The 19595-nt window shown below is 32.3% G+C and overlaps 1 protein-coding gene across 1 annotated transcript; it reads right to left on the bottom strand.

The window, feature by feature from the left end:
* Positions 1 to 1446: 1446 nt before the first annotated feature.
* LOC139874663 (uncharacterized) lies at positions 1447 to 19384 on the bottom strand. The gene is made up of 4 exons (XM_071862069.1): positions 19036 to 19384; positions 18551 to 18894; positions 1559 to 1674; positions 1447 to 1504 (listed from the first exon to the last, which is right to left on the bottom strand). The coding sequence occupies exons 1-4, from the start codon at positions 19382 to 19384 to the stop codon at positions 1447 to 1449; spliced, it is 867 nt and encodes a 288-aa protein (XP_071718170.1).
* Positions 19385 to 19595: the final 211 nt, after the last annotated feature.

A 19595-nucleotide genomic window follows, 5' to 3' on the forward strand; every position in this document is an offset into this window, starting at 1 on the left:
ATTTTTGGCAAGCTGCAAAGGCATATTCTCCTGAACAATTTGCATATGTTATGGATAAAATCAAACAAGGTAATGAAGAGGCATACACTTATCTGCTTAACAAGCAGCCATACAATTGGACAAAAGCATATTTTGCTACAGGGTTTGATTGTGATTCAGTGGAGAATGGGATTAGTGAGTGTTGGAATTCAATGATCAGAGACTTCAGGAGTAAGCCAATTATTCATATGCTAGAAGACATTAAGAGGAAAGTCGTGACAAGAGTAGAGGAATAGAGGACTAAAGGGCAACAATGGACTGGTGAATTATGCCCCAATGTGAGACAAAAACTGGAGCATATAAAACACCACAACAGGTATGAATATAATTTAAAAAATGTTACTGTATTCTTTATTATTACTTTATTAATGTCTAAATATAATATCAATAGGGATTGGGAGGTTTACAATAGTCGTTACCAAGAATTTGAAGTGTTGAATAAGAATGAAAACTTCACTGTGAATTTAAGGACAAATGAGTGTACATGTAGAGCATAGCAGCTGAATGGAGTACCTTGTACTCATGGTGTTAGGGCCATATTTGCCCAATACAAACAACCTGAAGATTTTGTGAGTGACAGTTTAAAGAAAAGCAAGTTTATGGCAAGCTATATGTATTCTATAAGATCTGTTGGGGGTGAATTTGGCCAAAAACAAACAAAGTTCCAATATTGGCACCACTCAAAAGAAGAATGCCTGGAAGACCAAAGATGAAAAGAAAAGGAGCACCTAATGAAGATGGACCAATAATGTCAACAAGGCCAAAGCAATGTTCAAAATGTATGCAATATGGTCATAACAAGAGAGGTTGTACAAAGGATCCATTTCCAAGGGAACCAAGCATTCCAAAAAAGATAGGTAGGCCAAGTGGATCTACAAGTGTTAGCAGAGGTGGTGGCAGAGGTGATGGAATAGGTGGTGGCAGAGGTGGTGGTGGCAGAGGTGATGGTGGAAGAGGTGATGGAAGAGGTGGTGGCAGAGGTGGTGGTGGCAGAGGTGATGGAAGAGGTGGTGGCAGAAGTGGTGGTGGTAGAGGTGGTGGCAGAGGTGGTGGCAGAGGTGTGGCAGAGGTGGTGGTGGCAGAGGTGAAGTGAAGGTTTGAAGTTATGTAATGTTTCTTGACCTGTTGAACTTATGTAATGTGAAGTGAAGGTTTAATGTTAATGTTATTTTGAACTTATGTACTTCTGCAATCTTGTTGTCTTATGGTGTAATGCTTCTTGTGTAATGCTTCTTTATGTAATGCTTCTTATATACTTTTGTGCTATTTATACTGTCAAATGGTACAAAACAAACTGATACAAAAGGTGGATTTCATTGATATTGAAACATATACAAAACAAAATCATCATCAAACTGAAACAATTTCGAAACAACTTAACCATCTGACGTATTACAAAAACTACCATTACACCATTACAGACACCAAAAGACCATCACTTACAAACCTAAAATTCGATCGGATTCTAAAAACAAACAAGTACAAAGTGATGAAACAGATCATAACAAACAACATAAACCTTGCAAACTTGAGCTTAGACTTCAATTTTTCAACTTCTTGTTCGTACTTCTTCTTTTCATCAATGAACTCAACCATCTTAATCGAATACCAATTAGGCAAAGGTGGGTCGATCCACTGAAAGTAATCGCATTTATACATCGACTTGTAATTACGGCAACCGAAAAATCTCCTACATAAGTTTGTTACGGTCCAAGAGATCCAACTTCCTGCAACAAGGCCACACAGGCAACGAACGATAGCTTCACCGTTACTATAAGACATTATTGTTTACCTGCACTCAAAAACCTTCGAATTTCAACTGATTATTGTTTATCTGCACTCAATTTTGGAAAATTAGGGTTACGCTACAAATTAGGGAAATTAGGGTTCTGTTTTAAAAACATCGACATAAAAGAGGTATTTATTAGGGTTAAATAGGCCAGAACAACAAGCAAGTGATGTGGATAGAGTGACGTGGATAAAGTGAGTGACGTGGAGAGTGCCACAATGGCATTTAATGAAGAAAGTTAACGACACCCCTTTATTTGCTTAACTTTTGAAAATGAACTCCTTTTTTGTACTGAAATGAAATAGATTACCGAAAACAAGAAAAATGAAAAAATATGTTACCTTTTTATGGATTTTGCTCTTTTTAAAAAGTGGGTGATTATTCTCAATGTACGATTAATATATGTGTTCAAAATTTTTTAAATATACTATTAGGACTCTTATTAAAAAAATTAAATAAAAATAATAATTCATTGTAATAAGTTTGCTAATATTAGGCTAAAAACTCAACCAATAATTCATAAATTGGATATTTCTATACTACATCTGTTTAACGTTAAAAGTAATTGTTTCTTATACACTTTAACAACAGCCATAATAGATATGGTTAAATAATCCTTCTAGATATAACATTAACTGACACCACTCAACCCTAGCTAACTTCATAATTAATAACACAATAAAACTAACCATATAGGGAGCATAGTACACTAATACAAACATTAGTATCTTTATTTATGAATTGACACATTGTATAGGTATGATATGATGTAAAAGGAGCAAGTGGTAGCACAACAATAAATATATGGTCCAAAAACAATAAAAACAAATAAATAATAGCATCTGATTTGGACTAAATTTAAGAAGTCTGATGCCTTTTTCACAATTAAAGGGTGGCCTCCTCATTCCATTCACCGACGATCGTCCGACCCCGTCCCCTACCCCGTGATACAGTACAATTTCATTTCAAGCTTTTATCATAATAAATATAAATATTTCAGTTTATATAAGTTATTGTATTAATTAGTTTCAAATCTTGTAAAAAGTTATCAGGACTTGAGCTAAACAACAACTATGTATAAGAGATTTAAGCAGCGATTTCTGGATCCAATTAAGTTACATATTTGAATTCATCATTCTTTCTAATCATGTGCTAATATATATATATATATATATATATATATATATATATATATATATATATATATATATATATATATATATATATATATATGGGCAGGATCAATGGGGAAGTAACCAATCGGGGGGAAGCAAATTTTTTTTTTTTTTTCGTTTTTTTGAATTTTTTTTTCCCGGCATCAAGATCACACGAAAATATGAACATTTAGAAGAGACACTTCGTGATTATTGTTATTATTTAGGCGGGAAAACGATCGACAAAAATAACATTCAAGGTAATATTATTCGTGAAGAATATGAACGTTTTTTTTTCCATGTTTTGTGAAGTAAAATTCAGCCCGATTTAGAGTTTAGGGTTTAGGGTTTAGGGTTTGGTGTTTTGGGTTTATGGAATAAACCCAAAACACCAAACCCTAAACCCTAAACCCTAAACCCTAAACTCTAAACCGTTCGTGTTAAAAACTCAATCTAAATCCTAAATCTAAACCCTAAATCTAAACCCTAAACCCTAAATTTCTAAACCCTAATATCTAAACCCTATAAACCCTAATATCTAAACCCCAATAGCTAAAACCTCAAAATCCGCTCGAAAAACACGATAATTGTTATATATTACTTCTTCGAGCGTTTTCCCGCCAAAATAAAAACATTTATCACAAAGTGTCTCTACTAAATGTTCATATTTTCATCTCATCTATAATGTTCGTGAACAAAGTTTTTTCAAAAAACGAAAAAAAAAAAAAAGATTTTGCTTCCCCCCGCTTGGTTACTTCCCTCTTGATCCTACCACTATATATATATATATATATATATATATATATATATATATATATATATATATATATATATATATATATATATATATATATATATAGTGGTAGGATCAATTGGGAAGTAACAATTCGGGGGGAAGCAAATTTTTTTTTTTTTTCGTTTTTTGAAAAAACTTTGTTCACGAACATTATAGATGAGATGAAAATATGAACATTTAGTAGAGACACTTTGTGATAAATTTTTTTATTTTGGCGGGAAAACGCTCGAAGAAGTAATATATAACAATTATCGTGTTTTTCGAGCGTATTTTGAGGTTTTAGTTATTGGCGTTTAGATATTAGGGTTTAGATATTAGGGTTTATAGGGTTTAGATATTAGGGTTTAGAAATTTAGGGTTTAGGGTTTAGATTTAGGGTTTAGATTTAGGATTTAGATTGAGTTTTTAACACGAACGGTTTAGGGTTTAGATTTAGGGTTTAGATTTAGGATTTGGATTGAGTTTTTAACACGAACGGTTTAGAGTTTAGGGTTTAGGGTTTAGGGTTTAGGGTTTGGTGTTTTGGGTTTATGGAATAAACCCAAAACACCAAACCCTAAACCCTTAACTCTAAATCGGGCTAAATTTTACTTCACAAAACATGAAGAAAAAAAACGTTCATATTCTTCACGAACAATATTATCTCGAATGTTATTTTTGTCGATCGTTTTCCCGCCTAAATAATAACATTCATCACGAAGTGTCTCTTCTAAATGTTCATATTTTCGTGTGATCTTGATGCTGGGAAAAAAAATTCAAAAAAACGAAATTTTTTTTTTGCTTCCCCCCGCTTCCCCCCGATTGGTTACTTCCCCATTGATCCTGCCCCTATATATATACACACACACGTTAATAAACACTTGGGTATGATGGTGCGAGTGAAGAAACTGATTGATGGTGTGCGAGTGTAGAAACCAACAATGAGAAAATGTGTTCATAAAACTATACCTACGTTTTTATTGATGGGGTGCGAGTGTAGAAACCGACAACGAGAAAATGTGTTCATAAAACTATAGCTACGTTTTTGGTACGTGAATGAACGAAACATTGAAATGCGATGAATTTGATTTCAAGGTTGTGATTGCATTCATGGATAAATATTGACGATGATATACGAGTTGAAAAGATTGTTGTTTTCTTGATAGAAACTTGAGGTCGAAGTTTTTGCACACTTCAATATATTTTCTTGGGCTACGAGATTATGAGGTAGATAACGAGAGAAAAATCACTCATGTGCAATTTTGTAATCATGGCGTTCCTTTAACCCCCGCTCAACAGCTGCAAAGTGATATAAAAACCACTCTGACATGCAAAGTGATGGGGAAGGCGATCACAAAAAAAAAAAAAAACAGAAAGTTAATAAGACTAATAAAAAGCAACAAAATTTGTAGGTTTAGTAAAAATATTAAGTTGGCCTCTAGTATTGAAAGTCTTTTCACAAAGTGAGATAGTAACATACATTAACGATCGTTAGTCAAAATACAAGATTGGTCCCTTAAGTTTGTACCAAAATTTCACCAAAAGTCCTATTTATCATCTTCGGATCGATTCAGAAGCGTTTTCAGAAAAGAAAATCGCAGATGTCCTTAGAATCATGTCGTGACTGTTTCTGCAAATTTACTGATCCTAACATCATGAATCGAGAACAAATTTAGAAGTCAAAGTTCATAATCAAAAAGTCAACTGCATCTTCATCAATTGAACCTGAGAATTTTGTGATGTTACATGTTATGAATTTGATGTTCGAGCACTTGTTACATGATTCTAAGAAGGTTTCGTGTTGAATTCATCAACTAAAACGAATCGAATTGCAAAATCAAGTTTCATGTTCGTCATTGTTCATCTCCCTGTTCATCGATGATTCAGAAAATAATTTGAATCAAATTTGGTCATGAATCTAGATCCTTTTCAACTGCAAACTAATTCGGGCAAGGATCTAATGTCAGATCTAGATGCAAAATCAGTCATGGAACCTGATGAACACGAGTTCACCAAAATTCGGATTCGTTTCTTCGACTTTGGATCCTAGAATTTGCAGGAAGTTTCAAGAAAAGATTTGCAACAACTTTGCATTTTTATTTTTCGCTATATCACTCCAGATCATTCTAGAGCTCAAATCGAGCACAGTTTCGGTTAAGGATGAACACGGATCGAATCACTCAAAATATGTTATTGTTGATGTAAACTAATGATGAAAGAGTGTTCGAAATCATGTAAGGATCATGTTTCTATTCTCGATTTTTTTTTAACAATCATCTTTTGAAGATTTGAAATTGTAAGCTTGATGATGAAGGATGAACACGAGTACTGTAGAAAATGAGACTTTGAAATCTGAATTTATTTTCTTTGAATTTCTGTTTATGAATTGCAGCAAATGAAAATGTTGGTCCTTTAGTTTTCACACAAGTGCAAAGATCTGATAATCCTTAATTTAGGATGATGGGTGCAATTTTGGTACAAAATTAAGGGACTAATCATGTATTTTTTTACTAACGATCGTAAATGAATTTGACGAAGATTACCTCACTTTTAAAATTTTTAAACACGTAATTCTTTTATTGCGAAAAATAAAATTGAAATTCTTTTCGAGCTTGTGCAATTTGAGGGTTACATTGATTGTCAAATTAAATAATTTATGTTACTTTTTTGGACCATTTGCCCAAAAATGAATGAACTTTAAGGAGTACGAGTCTTTAAAACTTCTTTCCAAACCATACAAAACAAAAAGTACGTCTCTCTCAAATTCATTCGCCAATCGGCCTTATTAATTGATTGTATTCTACTCCACCAAATTTATTGTTAAAATAAAATATAAATATCATTCTTTCAAATATATATATATATATATATATATATATATATATATATATATATATATATATATATATATATATATATATATATATATATATATATATATTAGATTTTTTAGCTTGTGCGTTGCACGAGTGAGTAAAAATGCGTGCAAAAAATTTAATTTGCAGTTCATATTAGTATGTAAATAGCGATGCAAAAAAAGAGGAAAAATACAAGAATTATTTAAGAGCCCATGGTATTAATAAATTTATAAAAATTGTGCGTTGCACGGTGTGTAAAATAATCGTGCAAAATTAATAGATTTTTTAAAACAATTATTTATTTGAGTTTAAGAGCCCGTGTACGTTACACGATGGGTATGCAAAATTAATTGATATTTTCAAACAATTATTCTTTTGAGTTTAAGAGCACGTAGTGTTGAAAATTGTTAAAACTTCTTTTGAGTTTAAGAGCTCGTGATGTTGACAAATTTTAAAAGTTCTTTTGAGTTTAAGAGCCCGTGATGTTGACAAATTTTAAAAGTGATTTTGAGTGGTGTTAATAACTTAATTTCTACAAATGTTTTCTCACTATTAATATCTTCTTAATTTTATATAAATTATATAATAAGCAAGGTTGAAGAAATCGGAACTCAGGGAGTTCATGGCGGGACCATTTCTTGGAGTTCTCGGAGAACTCGGGGAGTTCTCGGCGATTGAATTTCGTTGACTTTTGCGATTAATTTTATGATTCCCGAGATTTGACCTAGATTTATCGAGATTTGACCGATTTGACCAAGATTTGATCGATTTGATCGAGGTTTGACCAATTTTTGGCCGATAAACTCAATTTATCGGTCGTTGACCGATTTTTTGGCCGATTCCAAAACAAGAACTCGGCAGCAACTCCAAAACGATTTCTCGGCGAGAACTCGACCGATTTTTCCGATTTTTGCAACCTTGATAATAAGTAATATTTAGAGAAAATATTTGTAAATTGAAATTTTTTTATGGAACGTAAAGTTAGTAAAGTCTAAGTTATATTATTTTAGAATTATTATATACAATTATTTTTTAAATAAAAGTGTAACCCGCTAGTTTAATTTTAGAAAAGTTGTTAGTCATTTCAGCAAAATAATGGGACTTGAGGGAGTCGTCATGTATGAATAGTTATATCCGCATGTTCATGCATATTATAAAGACTTAGGTCCTCTTTGTTTTTGACTTAATTGGCTTAATGGTATGAAACTCAATTTAAAAAGTCATGGAAGGGTGTTTGTTCTTAACTTATTAAATAAGACATGTCTTAATAAAAAAAATTGAATTAAATGTGAATTTCCATTTAAGTTCTTACTTTTTAATAACTGCTCTTATAACTGCTCACATACATAGTTAATTTAGTAATTTTAATTATTCAAACAATTTTCAGCACATAAAACAAACACTAATTATTTATTCATAATTTATTCCTCACAAACATCGAATATCCGTTCAGATTCAAGACTTAATAAGGAAAAAAAATCAAACGGGCCCTTAAACTGGAAATTTAAATCACTTCCATATCTATTGCTAAAAAAATACATGTGAGTAATAATTAAATTGTGAATATACATGTGAGTTGATAATTGATAACATAATTAATAATATATTTTGTAAATAATTAATAAAATATATCGTGATACTTTCATTTAGAAATCTACAATCGCGGTTTTTTGTGTGATGGATAATATGTTTTTGATAAACTAGTTAGACCATTTGTAATGGTAACTCGTGTTATGAGTTCGTATTGTGCACTTTTTGCACTTTTATGATGGCTAGGACGTGTTGAGTTATTGAATGGAGTAGTGGTAGTGTTGTGAGTTGGTGTTTTAATTTCGTGTTCTGGTAATGGAATGCTGATGTAGCATTTAATTTTGTATTTTTCTGTTTTATTTATTTATTTATTTTATTTTTTATTATTAATATGATTATATTTGTATTTAAAAAATATTATTTAATTACAACGGCTATATTTGAACCGTTTATTTTTTTTTCTTTCAAAAGCTATATTTGTATTCCCTATATAAACACACACTCATCTCAAATTATAACACACACTTCATTTCTCATAAATTATTCTATCAATTTTCAAAATGAGGCCGTTGAATGTTTGCGTAAAAGTTCATTACGGAGGTGAATTTGATTGAGAATTGATGAATTATATACCTTACGAAACACGTGATTATTACATTAATGTACGTGAGTATCGTTATTTTTTTAGTTTGCTTGAAGTTCTCCAGCGAGACATACCATATTCTTTCAGACAAGTTTGGTATTTCAAAAAAACCGGCGTTCCGGCCACGCTACTTGAAGATGACCACGATTATTATGCTTTGATTGGAAAAAATTTGGTACGTTACGCTTTATACCGAATTTAGGGATGAAAGCTACGCCCTTTCTGAATCGCCAAAAGAAGTTGCTTCATCTTCGACTAGCTATGACGAATTTCAGCAATACGATTACTTAGATTGATGAAGGTGTTTGTTGAAGATAGCCGTTAGAAAAATAATGTAATCGTTTTAGAAACTAAGTTGTTTTTCTATTTTTAGGAAAATAATGTAATCGTTTGTTTGCAAATGAATGAAATAAACGGCTAGTTTTTATCCTTGAATATAAAGTACTTTAATTTAAATGACTAAAAAAATACATCAATTTGAACGAAATAATAAAATACATAACAATATATTAATCATCAATATTAATATTAGCAGCACGAATAAGGTGATAAATTTCAAACGTGCTCGGTTAAATCTGTGACGATCGCTCCAAATCCATATGGACAATACGTCATTCATTGATTTCATTGCGAGGTATTTGACCTCTATATGATACGTTTTGTAAACATTGCATTCTTTTGAAAAGGCACACCATAAATGAATATTTAAATCAAAGGTTTTCGACATCTGATGATTTCTACATATAGACAATCACTGTAAATAATAGTTTACAATAGTACTTCCATTGACAATGTAGTCAAAATAAGATACATGGTGATGATTTGGTGAATGCAATGTTTCCTTGAAAAATATGTCATGTATGACTCCATGCACATAGCTTGTCTAACATATAAGCAAACAGCGGAAGACTTCTAGGAAACCTGAGAATAAACATGCTAACAAGTGTCAACACAAAGGTTGGTGAGTTCATAGTTTTAGTGTTTCGCATAATCTGTATATAAAAGTGGATCACAAGATTTCAGTTGTTTCATCCAGAAACGTTTATCAATAGATTATATAAAAATGGATCACAAGATTTTAGTTGTTTCATCCAGAAACGTTTATCAATAGATTCTACATAACAGAGCACCCTGGTAACTAAACTTTAACGTTATAATGATAAATACCCCATTCGTTTTAATACACGCAAACCAACGTGTCCTAAACTTAAATAACACACGTCCGTTAAAAGGCTAGCGCTCTAGCTCGGACGGGGATGTCAAGCCCTATGGATCCATATACTGTATTCGTGCCCACCAGTCCATATCCTATGTACTGGCAGCTACTAGTTACCAAAGCTAAGGGATTTTCGGTTCAAACTCAGTGTAGAATTAAGTATGTACTTGTATCCATTGCGTTTAAAATAAATCGCATGTATTCTCAGCCCAAAAATATATATTGCAAAAGTAATTAAAAAGGGAGCAATGAAACTCACGCAAAATCAGTTTTAGCATTTGTATCCATTTAGTAATACAATTATAAAAGCATTGCATGTATTCTCAGCCCAAAAACGTAAAGAGTAAAAGGGATCATATGAAACTCACGCATATAAATCTAGTATTTTCGGTATTTATAAACAGTCGCATGTATTCTCAGCCCAAAAATATATTGAGTAAAAGGGATCATATGAAACTCACGCATATAAATCTAGTATTTTCAGTATTTATAAACAGTCGCATGTATTCTCAGCCCAAAAATATATTGAGTAAAAGGGATCATATGAAACTCATGCAAAATCAGTTTTAGCATTTGTATCCATTTAGTAATACAATTATAAAAGCATTGCATGTATTCTCAGCCCAAAAACGTAAAGAGTAAAAGGGATCATATGAAACTCACAGTTTAATATTGATATACAATATTGCAGGAAAGCACGTAGACGCATCGAAGATGATAAACACGAGGTTTGATTCACAAAAATACCCCCAAACATTACCCATAATTTCCTTGGCAATAACTCATATTTTCCTTAACTCTAGCTCGCTCGAAAACTCGTTTTGAAAATTACTTGGACAGCACTCTGTCGTAATATTTTATGTACATTATTATTTTTGTATCGCAAAAATAATAACACTAATAATAAAAAAATAATACGATTAATAATAATCTTATTATTAATAATAATAATAATAATAATAATAATAATAATAATAATAATAATAATAATAATAAATAATATTACGGAGTATATATATTTGTGTATGTGTGTGATTTTAATCGAGCAAAAACACCTTAAATTTATAGATGTGGCCTGACAAACACTGCCATACGATCGCATGGGTTTGAAGGCCTGTGGCCATGCGATCGCATGGCCTCCCCTTCCAGCTCACATATTGTTTGTCATCAAGCTTGTCGACATATTTTAAAAATAATATATATTATATATAATTTATATTAATTATATATATAATATATTATATTCACGTGCATAGTTGACTTGTAATTTTCGTTCCGATAAGTCGTACGTCGTCACTCGACTTATGTCCCGGTTTCGATTTTTCGAACGTCCTATCGTATACTGAGAAAACTTGTACTTTACGTTTCGTGAATCGTACCTTTGTCAAAATATAGTCTTAAATCATCCATAAACTATACCACTGTAGCAAAGTTACTGTAGCAAGTCAATTTTTACTGTAGCAATTTACTGTAGCAAAGTCAATTTCACTGTAGCAAATAGTGATTTTCGAAAACACTGGAGCATTTTGGGTACTGTAGCAATTTGAAAATGTTACTATCGTTTACTAAATAACTTGAAATTATATATATGTATATATCTTTTTAATATACATAAATCAGTTTTTAAATACACATTGGAAGTTATTTATAAATAAATTTTAATAATTAATATTTCAACTTATCATATATATTCAAATAGATATTTAAACCAATAAGTTTAATGTACGCTATCAAATAATTAATACGTTGTTACCTTTTCAAGTTATAGTATATATGTATCTATTTACATATAATTGTTCGCGAATCGTCTAAAATAACCGAAGGGTATTTAAATATATAAAAGTAGTTAAAAAATTTTGAGATTCAGTTTTACTGACTTTGCTTATCGTGTCGGAAATGTTAATCATACAAAGATTAAGTTTAAATTTGGTCAGAAATTTTCGGGTCATCACAGTACCTACCCGTTAAAGAAATTTCGTCCCGAAATTTGAGTGAGGTCGTCATGGCTAACAATAAAAATGTTTTAATGACGAATATGAGTTGATAATAGAGTTTTATCTATGTTTGAATAATATGGATAAAATAATCCAATTACTCGAAGCGTATGAGAGAAGTTATCGTAATAAAGTGAAATGGAGAATAGAGATGCGTCTTATCTCTTGATGTAGTAATGATTGATTTCCGGATTTTAAGGAATAGAAAATCTTCATAATTTAAATAAGATTTGATTTTTCGGAATTTGCGAAAATTAGGATTTTCTTTGATTAAATGCGTAATCTGACTCTATTACTGCGTCCGATATTTTGCTATAAATTGACCTCTTCCGTTTCATTTATTTTCAACACTCCTATAATCTTCTTTCTTATTTCATACATCCCAATAGATTGTGAAAATGCTTAATCCAATTCTGATTCTTGATATTTTCCTGGCTATCGTATCCTTCATTCTTCTTTTTCATCTGCCACCAGAGGAAGTTATTTTCTTCTACTATTACCTTGGGGTTATAGTGTTTTTCATTCTCCCGTGTCTTTATATTGCTATACGCATTGATATACACGGTTTGTAATTTCGGGGTTGTTATCGGGCTTTATATTCTCCATCATATTTCGGAGCTTCATGCTTTCGTTTTCTCTTCCTGGCCTTAAGTCAAGCGGATAATGGTCCAGAATTTGTTGGTATGAAGTTTCAGATGAACATAACTAATGTTCTAAGAAAGAAATGGTAATAGCACAATCTGACTTGTCAAATTACCAGAATACCTCGAAAAAGACCGAATCATTAAAAAAATATTTTCTTGATATTTTTAGAGATTATATAGAATGAAAGAGTTATGTAACATGGTTCATGATGAGGGTATGATATGTGAACCTTTATCACGTTCCATTAGAAACTCAGCATGACTTACTGTAATATAATCACGTTGATCAAGTGTCATTATATTATATTAACTCATGCTTCAATTCCCAACATTACTTCAAAACATTTATATTTTAAACTTGAAAGTTTCAGAATTTAGAAACTAAAATAGTTTCTTTTATGGTGTAACACAGATATCGTAAAGAGAAAATTGATTTTCGATAAGAATGATTATGAAATTATCTCCAGAAATGTGGAGGATATTTATAATGAAAGATACGATGATATCTTAGAATTTCTAATATCAGAGGATGATGCGGAAAATCTGTCTGTGAAGGTTTAGAATAAGAAGTAAGGTTCTTACTAATGGTTTCAGCAGTCACTGAGTCATTTGGATTCTTTGAAGGCAGGTTCAGTCTTTGTGATTTATCCACAGCCTCTTTCATACTTTACTCAATCCGTTTTTCAGTTCCAAACCTTCTCTTTTTCTCAGCTTTACCACCATACTATTCTTTATCATCAAACTTTTGACTGTTAAGGTCGTTTACAGTTTTTGCTGCTTCATCAGCATTTTTCCACTTTCAGAGAACTAGTTCATAGTTTGTATGTTTTTCAGAAACTTCACATTCGAAGTATGTAAGTCTAGAAGTTGGATGTTATCTATATATAACTGTTGTCGTAGAAAATGATGCGAGATTCAAAATACTGATTGCTAAATCCCGGTGGTTGGTATGGCAATTATTGTTACAAGATGTGGATGAGTACATGATAGGGTTTCAATGAGTATAAGGACTTTTCGAAAGGTCAAGGATTAATAAAGTTGTTGGTAAATTTACTGCTAATGTGGTGGAACATGAAAGGTTCTCCAGTAACGAAAACGTATATGCCAAAATTACAAGTCTGAAAGGTCGTCATTGACTGGTTGAATGGTTGATAATACTGGATACTTTGAAAAGGAATTGCAAGGTTATTTTCGGTAAAAACAATGCTAAAGGATCTTGCATAGTTTTGAAGTCAAAGTATAGCTTTGAAAGATGTAAAGATCTAAGAATGATGTCACCGATTCAGAGTTATGGCTTGGATTCTGATCCGTCTATATCAGAATATGTGATTGAATTTGTATGAAATGATTGTGTATCATTGTGAAGATAGTGAGTATAGTTAATGATTTTTGAATCAAAATTGAAGAATGTACAGTGTAACATATTAATTGTGAACTTAAATATTTCTCGAGTAGTACCTACCCGTTAAAGATTTCACAATTAATACTTTGTACAAAAGAATTTTTTTTATTACCGTCTTTATGAAAATATATGTATGTATATTTTTTTTTCAAATCTAATACAGATTTAATGAGTTAATATCATATTAAGCTCATTTGATTTTCGACTTGACTTAGAAATGATTAATCTCTAAAACATTAAAGATTACATAATCTTTGCGGAGTATTTCGCTAATGTAATCGATACTCCATTATTTATTCTTATTTCTCGGTGAAGGATGTTGATGCTTGTGGAATCTTTGTGAACCTTACAAGGCACAGATGATGTTTTCTGGAAAGTTTCGAGTACATCGAAAATGAAAATGTAAAATCAATTATGTAATTGAATAATACACTTGGTTTATTATGAAATGGAATTCATTAAGTTGAAACAGAGATTGTAGTTAACAATGGTTAAGTTGTTAAGGAAGGATGTACATCATTGCATATTAGTAATATGAACTAACCGAGTAGTACCTACCAGTTAAGATTCACACGTAATAGCTTAGTACGAAAAGATTTATTTTGATTTCAAAATTCATATATATTAAATATACATAAAATTTCTTCAGGGAAAATAAGTTAATACTTCATCGGTTATTGTTGCTGGTATTTCTTGGTAACTACGATGCGTATGACGTTGATGTTCAAGGTACATATGGTGATGTTGAGGCTTGCGGTGCGGATGTTGTTGGTGGTGGTAATGGTACTGTTGGTGTTGTTGTCGGTGGTACTGTTGATGCCGGAGATTCTGCTGGTGCTTGTAACCTTTGCACCATATTCTCCAAAGCCACTACCCGATCGCGAAGCTCGTTGACTTCTTCTACTACACCGGGATGATTGGCGGTTCGGACGAGCGGATGAATAAGATCCAGAATTTGAGAGAGTATATGATCATGATGAGATATTCTGGAGATGAGAGAGAAAATGGTATTACGAACAGGTTCGCCGGTAAGTGCTTCAGGTTCTTCGCCAAGAGGGCAATGTGGTGGATGGAAGGGATCGCCTTCTTCTTGTCTCCAATAATTAAGTAGGCTACAAACCCATCCCAAATTCATCCAGAATAGGTGATGGCTGATTGGTTGATCCATTCCAGTTACACTGTCTTCGGAATTCAGGTGAATATCCATATCGGAATAGCTGTCGGAGTTTAAGGAATTTGAACTAGATACGGGATCCATCTTGTATAATTAGAGAGATGATTTTTGATATGAAATAGATTATAGAATTTAGATTGGTACTCTTCAATACATAATTTACATATGTATATATAATACCAAAATTCCATAAATCACGGAGGAATTTTCGGAAGATGTCAGGAAAAGTTTACAGTAACAGATACGCTAAGATATGAATTTTGTCTATACACTATCTATGCAATCAATGCAATAAGACGCATTTAGACTTAAGATGATAAACATGTAATTTCCGACAAGAAATGATAAGCAAAACTTTTGACATGCAGACACGGTCGAAGTCCAGACTTACTAATGCATCCTAACAACTATCAGTTAGACACACTCATGCAAAACCTGGTTCGCTAGGACCAACGCACTGATACCAACTGTGAATACAGTGGGGAGAACCACCGTCCCACCCAGTGCCTTCCCAGCTAACCGCCTGGTGACCACTGAGTGTACCTCAGATACTGATTTTAGGGCCTGCCTCTCGGCTACTGCCAACCCTCGTAAGGGATCGCAAGGAGTAAGAGCCAATGCTTCGTCACAGGTAACACTGTGAGAACCTCCTTTACGACTAACCCGCCACACATGGACGACGTTATACCAGCTCTGATACCAACTGTGACGATCGCTCCAAATCCATATGGACAATACGTCATTCATTGATTTCATTGCGAGGTATTTGACCTCTATATGATACGTTTTGTAAACATTGCATTCTTTTGAAAAGGCACACCATAAATGAATATTTAAATCAAAGGTTTTCGACATCTGATGATTTCTACATATAGAAAATCACTGTAAATAATAGTTTACAATAGTACTTCCATTGACAATGTAGTCAAAATAAGATACATGGTGATGATTTGGTGAATGCAACGTTTCCTTGAAAAATATGCCATGTATGACTCCATGCACATAGCTTGTCTAACATATAAGCAAACAGCGGAAGACTTCTAGGAAACCTGAGAATAAACATGCTAACAAGTGTCAACACAAAGGTTGGTGAGTTCATAGTTTTAGTGTTTCGCATAATCTGTATATAAAAGTGGATCATAAGATTTCAGTTGTTTCATCCAGAAACGTTTATCAATAGATTATATAAAAATGGATCACAAGATTTTAGTTGTTTCATCCAGAAATGTTTATCAATAGATTCTACATAACAGAGCACCCTGGTAACTAAAATTTAACGTTATAATGATAAATACCCCATTCGTTTTAATACATGCAAACCAACGTGTCCTAAACTCAAATAACACACGTCCGTTAAAAGGCTAGCGCTCTAGCTCGGACGGGGATGTCAAGCCCTATGGATCCATATACTATATTCGCGCCCACCAGTCCATATCCTATGTACTGGCAGCTACTAGTTATCAAAGCTAAGGGATTTTCGGTTCAAACTCAGTGTAGAATTAAGTATGTACTTGTATCCATTGCGTTTAAAATAAATTGCATGTATTCTCAGCCCAAAAATATATATTGCAAAAGCAATTAAAAAGGGAGCAATGAAACTCAAATCAGTTTTAGCATTTGTATCCATTTAGTAATACAATTATAAAAGCATTGCATGTATTCTCAGCCCAAAAACGTAAAGAGTAAAAGGGATCATATGAAACTCACGCATATAAATATAGTATTTTCAGTATTTATAAACAGTCGCATGTATTCTCAGCCCAAAAATATGTTGAGTAAAAGGGATCATATGAAACTCACGCATATAAATCTAGTATTTTCAGTATTTATAAACAGTCGCATGTATTCTCAGCCCAAAAATATATTGAGTAAAAGGGATCATATGAAACTCACGCAAAATCAGTTTTAGCATTTGTATCCATTTAGTAATACAATTATAAAAGCATTGCATGTATTCTTAGCCCAAAAACGTAAAGAGTAAAAGGGATCATATGAAACTCACAGTTTAATATTGATATACAATATTGCAGGAAAGCACGTAGACGCATCGGAGATGATAAACACGAGGTTTGATTCACAAAAATACCCCCAAACATTACCCATAATTTCCTTGGCAATAACCCATATTTTCCTTAACTCTAGCTCGCTCGAAAACTCGTTTTGAAAATTACTTGGACAGCACTCCGTCGTAATATTTTATGTACATTATTATTTTTGTATCGCAAAAATAATAACACTAATAATAAAAAAATAATACGATTAATAATAATCTTAATAATAATAATAATAATAATAATAATAATAATAATAATAATAATAATAATAATAATAATAATAATAATAATAATAAATAATATTACGGAGTATATATATTTGTGTATGTGTGTGATTTTAATCGAGCGAAAACACTGGAATTTATAGATGTGGCCTGAAAAACACTGCCATGCGATCGCATGGGTTTGAAGGCCTGTGGCCATGCGATCACATGGCCTCCCCTTCCAGCTCACATATTGTTTGTCATCAAGCTTGTCGACATATTTTAAAAATAATATATATTATATATAATTTATATTAATTATATATATAATATATTATATTCACGTGCATAGTTGACTTGTAATTTTCGTTCCGATAAGTCGTACGTCGTCACTCGACTTATGTCCCGATTTCGATTTTTCGAACGTCCTATCGTATACTGAGAAAACTTGTACTTTACGTTTCGTGAATCGTACCTTTGTCAAAATATAGTCTTAAATCATCCATAAACTATACCACTGTAGCAAAGTTACTGTAGCAAGTCAATTTTTACTGTAGCAATTCACTGTAGCAAAGTCAATTTCACTGTAGCAAATAGTGATTTTCGAAAACACTGTAGCATTTTGGGTACTGTAGCAATTTGAAAATGTTACTATCGTTTACTAAATAACTTGAAATTATATATATGTATATATCTTTTTAATATACATAAATCAGTTTTTAAATACACATTGGAAGTTATTTATAAATAAATTTTAATAATTAATATTTTAACTTATCATATATATTCAAATAGATATTTAAACCAATAAGTTTAATGTACGGTATCAAATAATTAATACATTGTTACCTTTTCAAGTTATAGTATATATGTATCTATTTACATATAATTGTTCGCGAATCGTCGAAAATAACCGAAGGGTATTTAAATATATAAAAGTAGTTCAAAAATTTTGAGATTCAGTTTTACAGACTTTGCTTATCGTGTCGGAAATGTTAATCATACAAAGATTAAGTTTAAATTTGGTCAGAAATTTTTGGGTCATCACAAAATCTGACTCCAGCCGATTGTGAACTTGCCTATCTCTGATTTCCTTAACCCTGACATCTCGATCCCTCAAATTCCTTTCTAACCGAATATGTCGGTTACTTGGTACAACAATCATTCTTTCATCTCTTTTTGAAATCACAAATCCGTTATTTTCTTGAATCATGTTATGTAATACAACACAAGCGTACATATGTCTTCTAGTTTTGTTGAAATCCATAGATCTTGCTGGAGTCTTTAACATTGCAAATCTACCTTGTAGTACTCCGAATGCACGTTCAATATCTTTCCTTGCATTTTCTTGAAATCGTTTAAACTTTTTACGTGGTTCGTCAATTGGATTGTGGGGCGCTTTGACCAACATAGCCCAATCTGGGTATATACCATCATATAAGTATTACCCTCTTTCGTAGTGATGGTCGTTTACATTAAATGGTGAAGGTGGAACAGTGCCCTCTTATATAGTGTTAAACAATGGTGAATAATTTAAAACATTAATGTCGTTGTTTGCACCTGTCATACCAAATAATGCATGCCATATCCACAAATCTTGAGAAGCCACTGCTTCAAGCATAATAGATGGGCCTTTTTGATCTCGAGTATATTGTCCTTGCCAAGCAATTGGACAATTCTTACATTGCCAATGCATGCAATCAATACTACCGAGCATACCCGGTAGACCATGTTTTTGTGCGTAAAAATTATAAAGCCGGGCAATATCATCGGCGATTGGTTTTCTCAAATACACTGGTGCAAACAAATGAAATACGCATCTACAAAAATTATCTAAACAGAAAGCAGCCGTTTTCTCGCCAATTTTTATGTATTCGTCAAACAAATCAGGTGTAGTTCCATACGCCATTTGACGTATGGCCGCGGTGCACTTTTGTAGGATCATCAAACTTTGACGACTAACTGCATCTGGACGTTCCCTAAAAAAAAATATAATCGGGAATATTGGTACTACAAAGTTAGATATACCTTCGATGATTCGAAGAAATAATTCACGACTCATTCGAAGACGTCGTTTGATTTTTTTTTCGAGATACACGGATGTTTTCGAAAAATTATCA

The sequence above is a fragment of the Rutidosis leptorrhynchoides genome, chromosome 11 (assembly GCF_046630445.1).
Source record: "Rutidosis leptorrhynchoides isolate AG116_Rl617_1_P2 chromosome 11, CSIRO_AGI_Rlap_v1, whole genome shotgun sequence".
Classification (NCBI taxonomy): Eukaryota; Viridiplantae; Streptophyta; class Magnoliopsida; order Asterales; family Asteraceae; genus Rutidosis; species Rutidosis leptorrhynchoides.

Coding starts and splice junctions, on each gene's coding strand:
- LOC139874663 (XM_071862069.1), bottom strand. CDS start 19,384: ATGGCGTATGGAACTACACCTGATTTGTTTGACGAATACATAAAAATT. Junction 1,675..18,550: donor AGGAAATCAGAGATAGGCAA/GTTCACAATCGG, acceptor GATTACTTTCAG/TGGATCGACCCACCTTTGCC. Junction 1,505..1,558: donor TCTAAGCTCAAGTTTGCAAG/GTTTATGTTGTT, acceptor GTTTGTTTTTAG/AATCCGATCGAATTTTAGGT.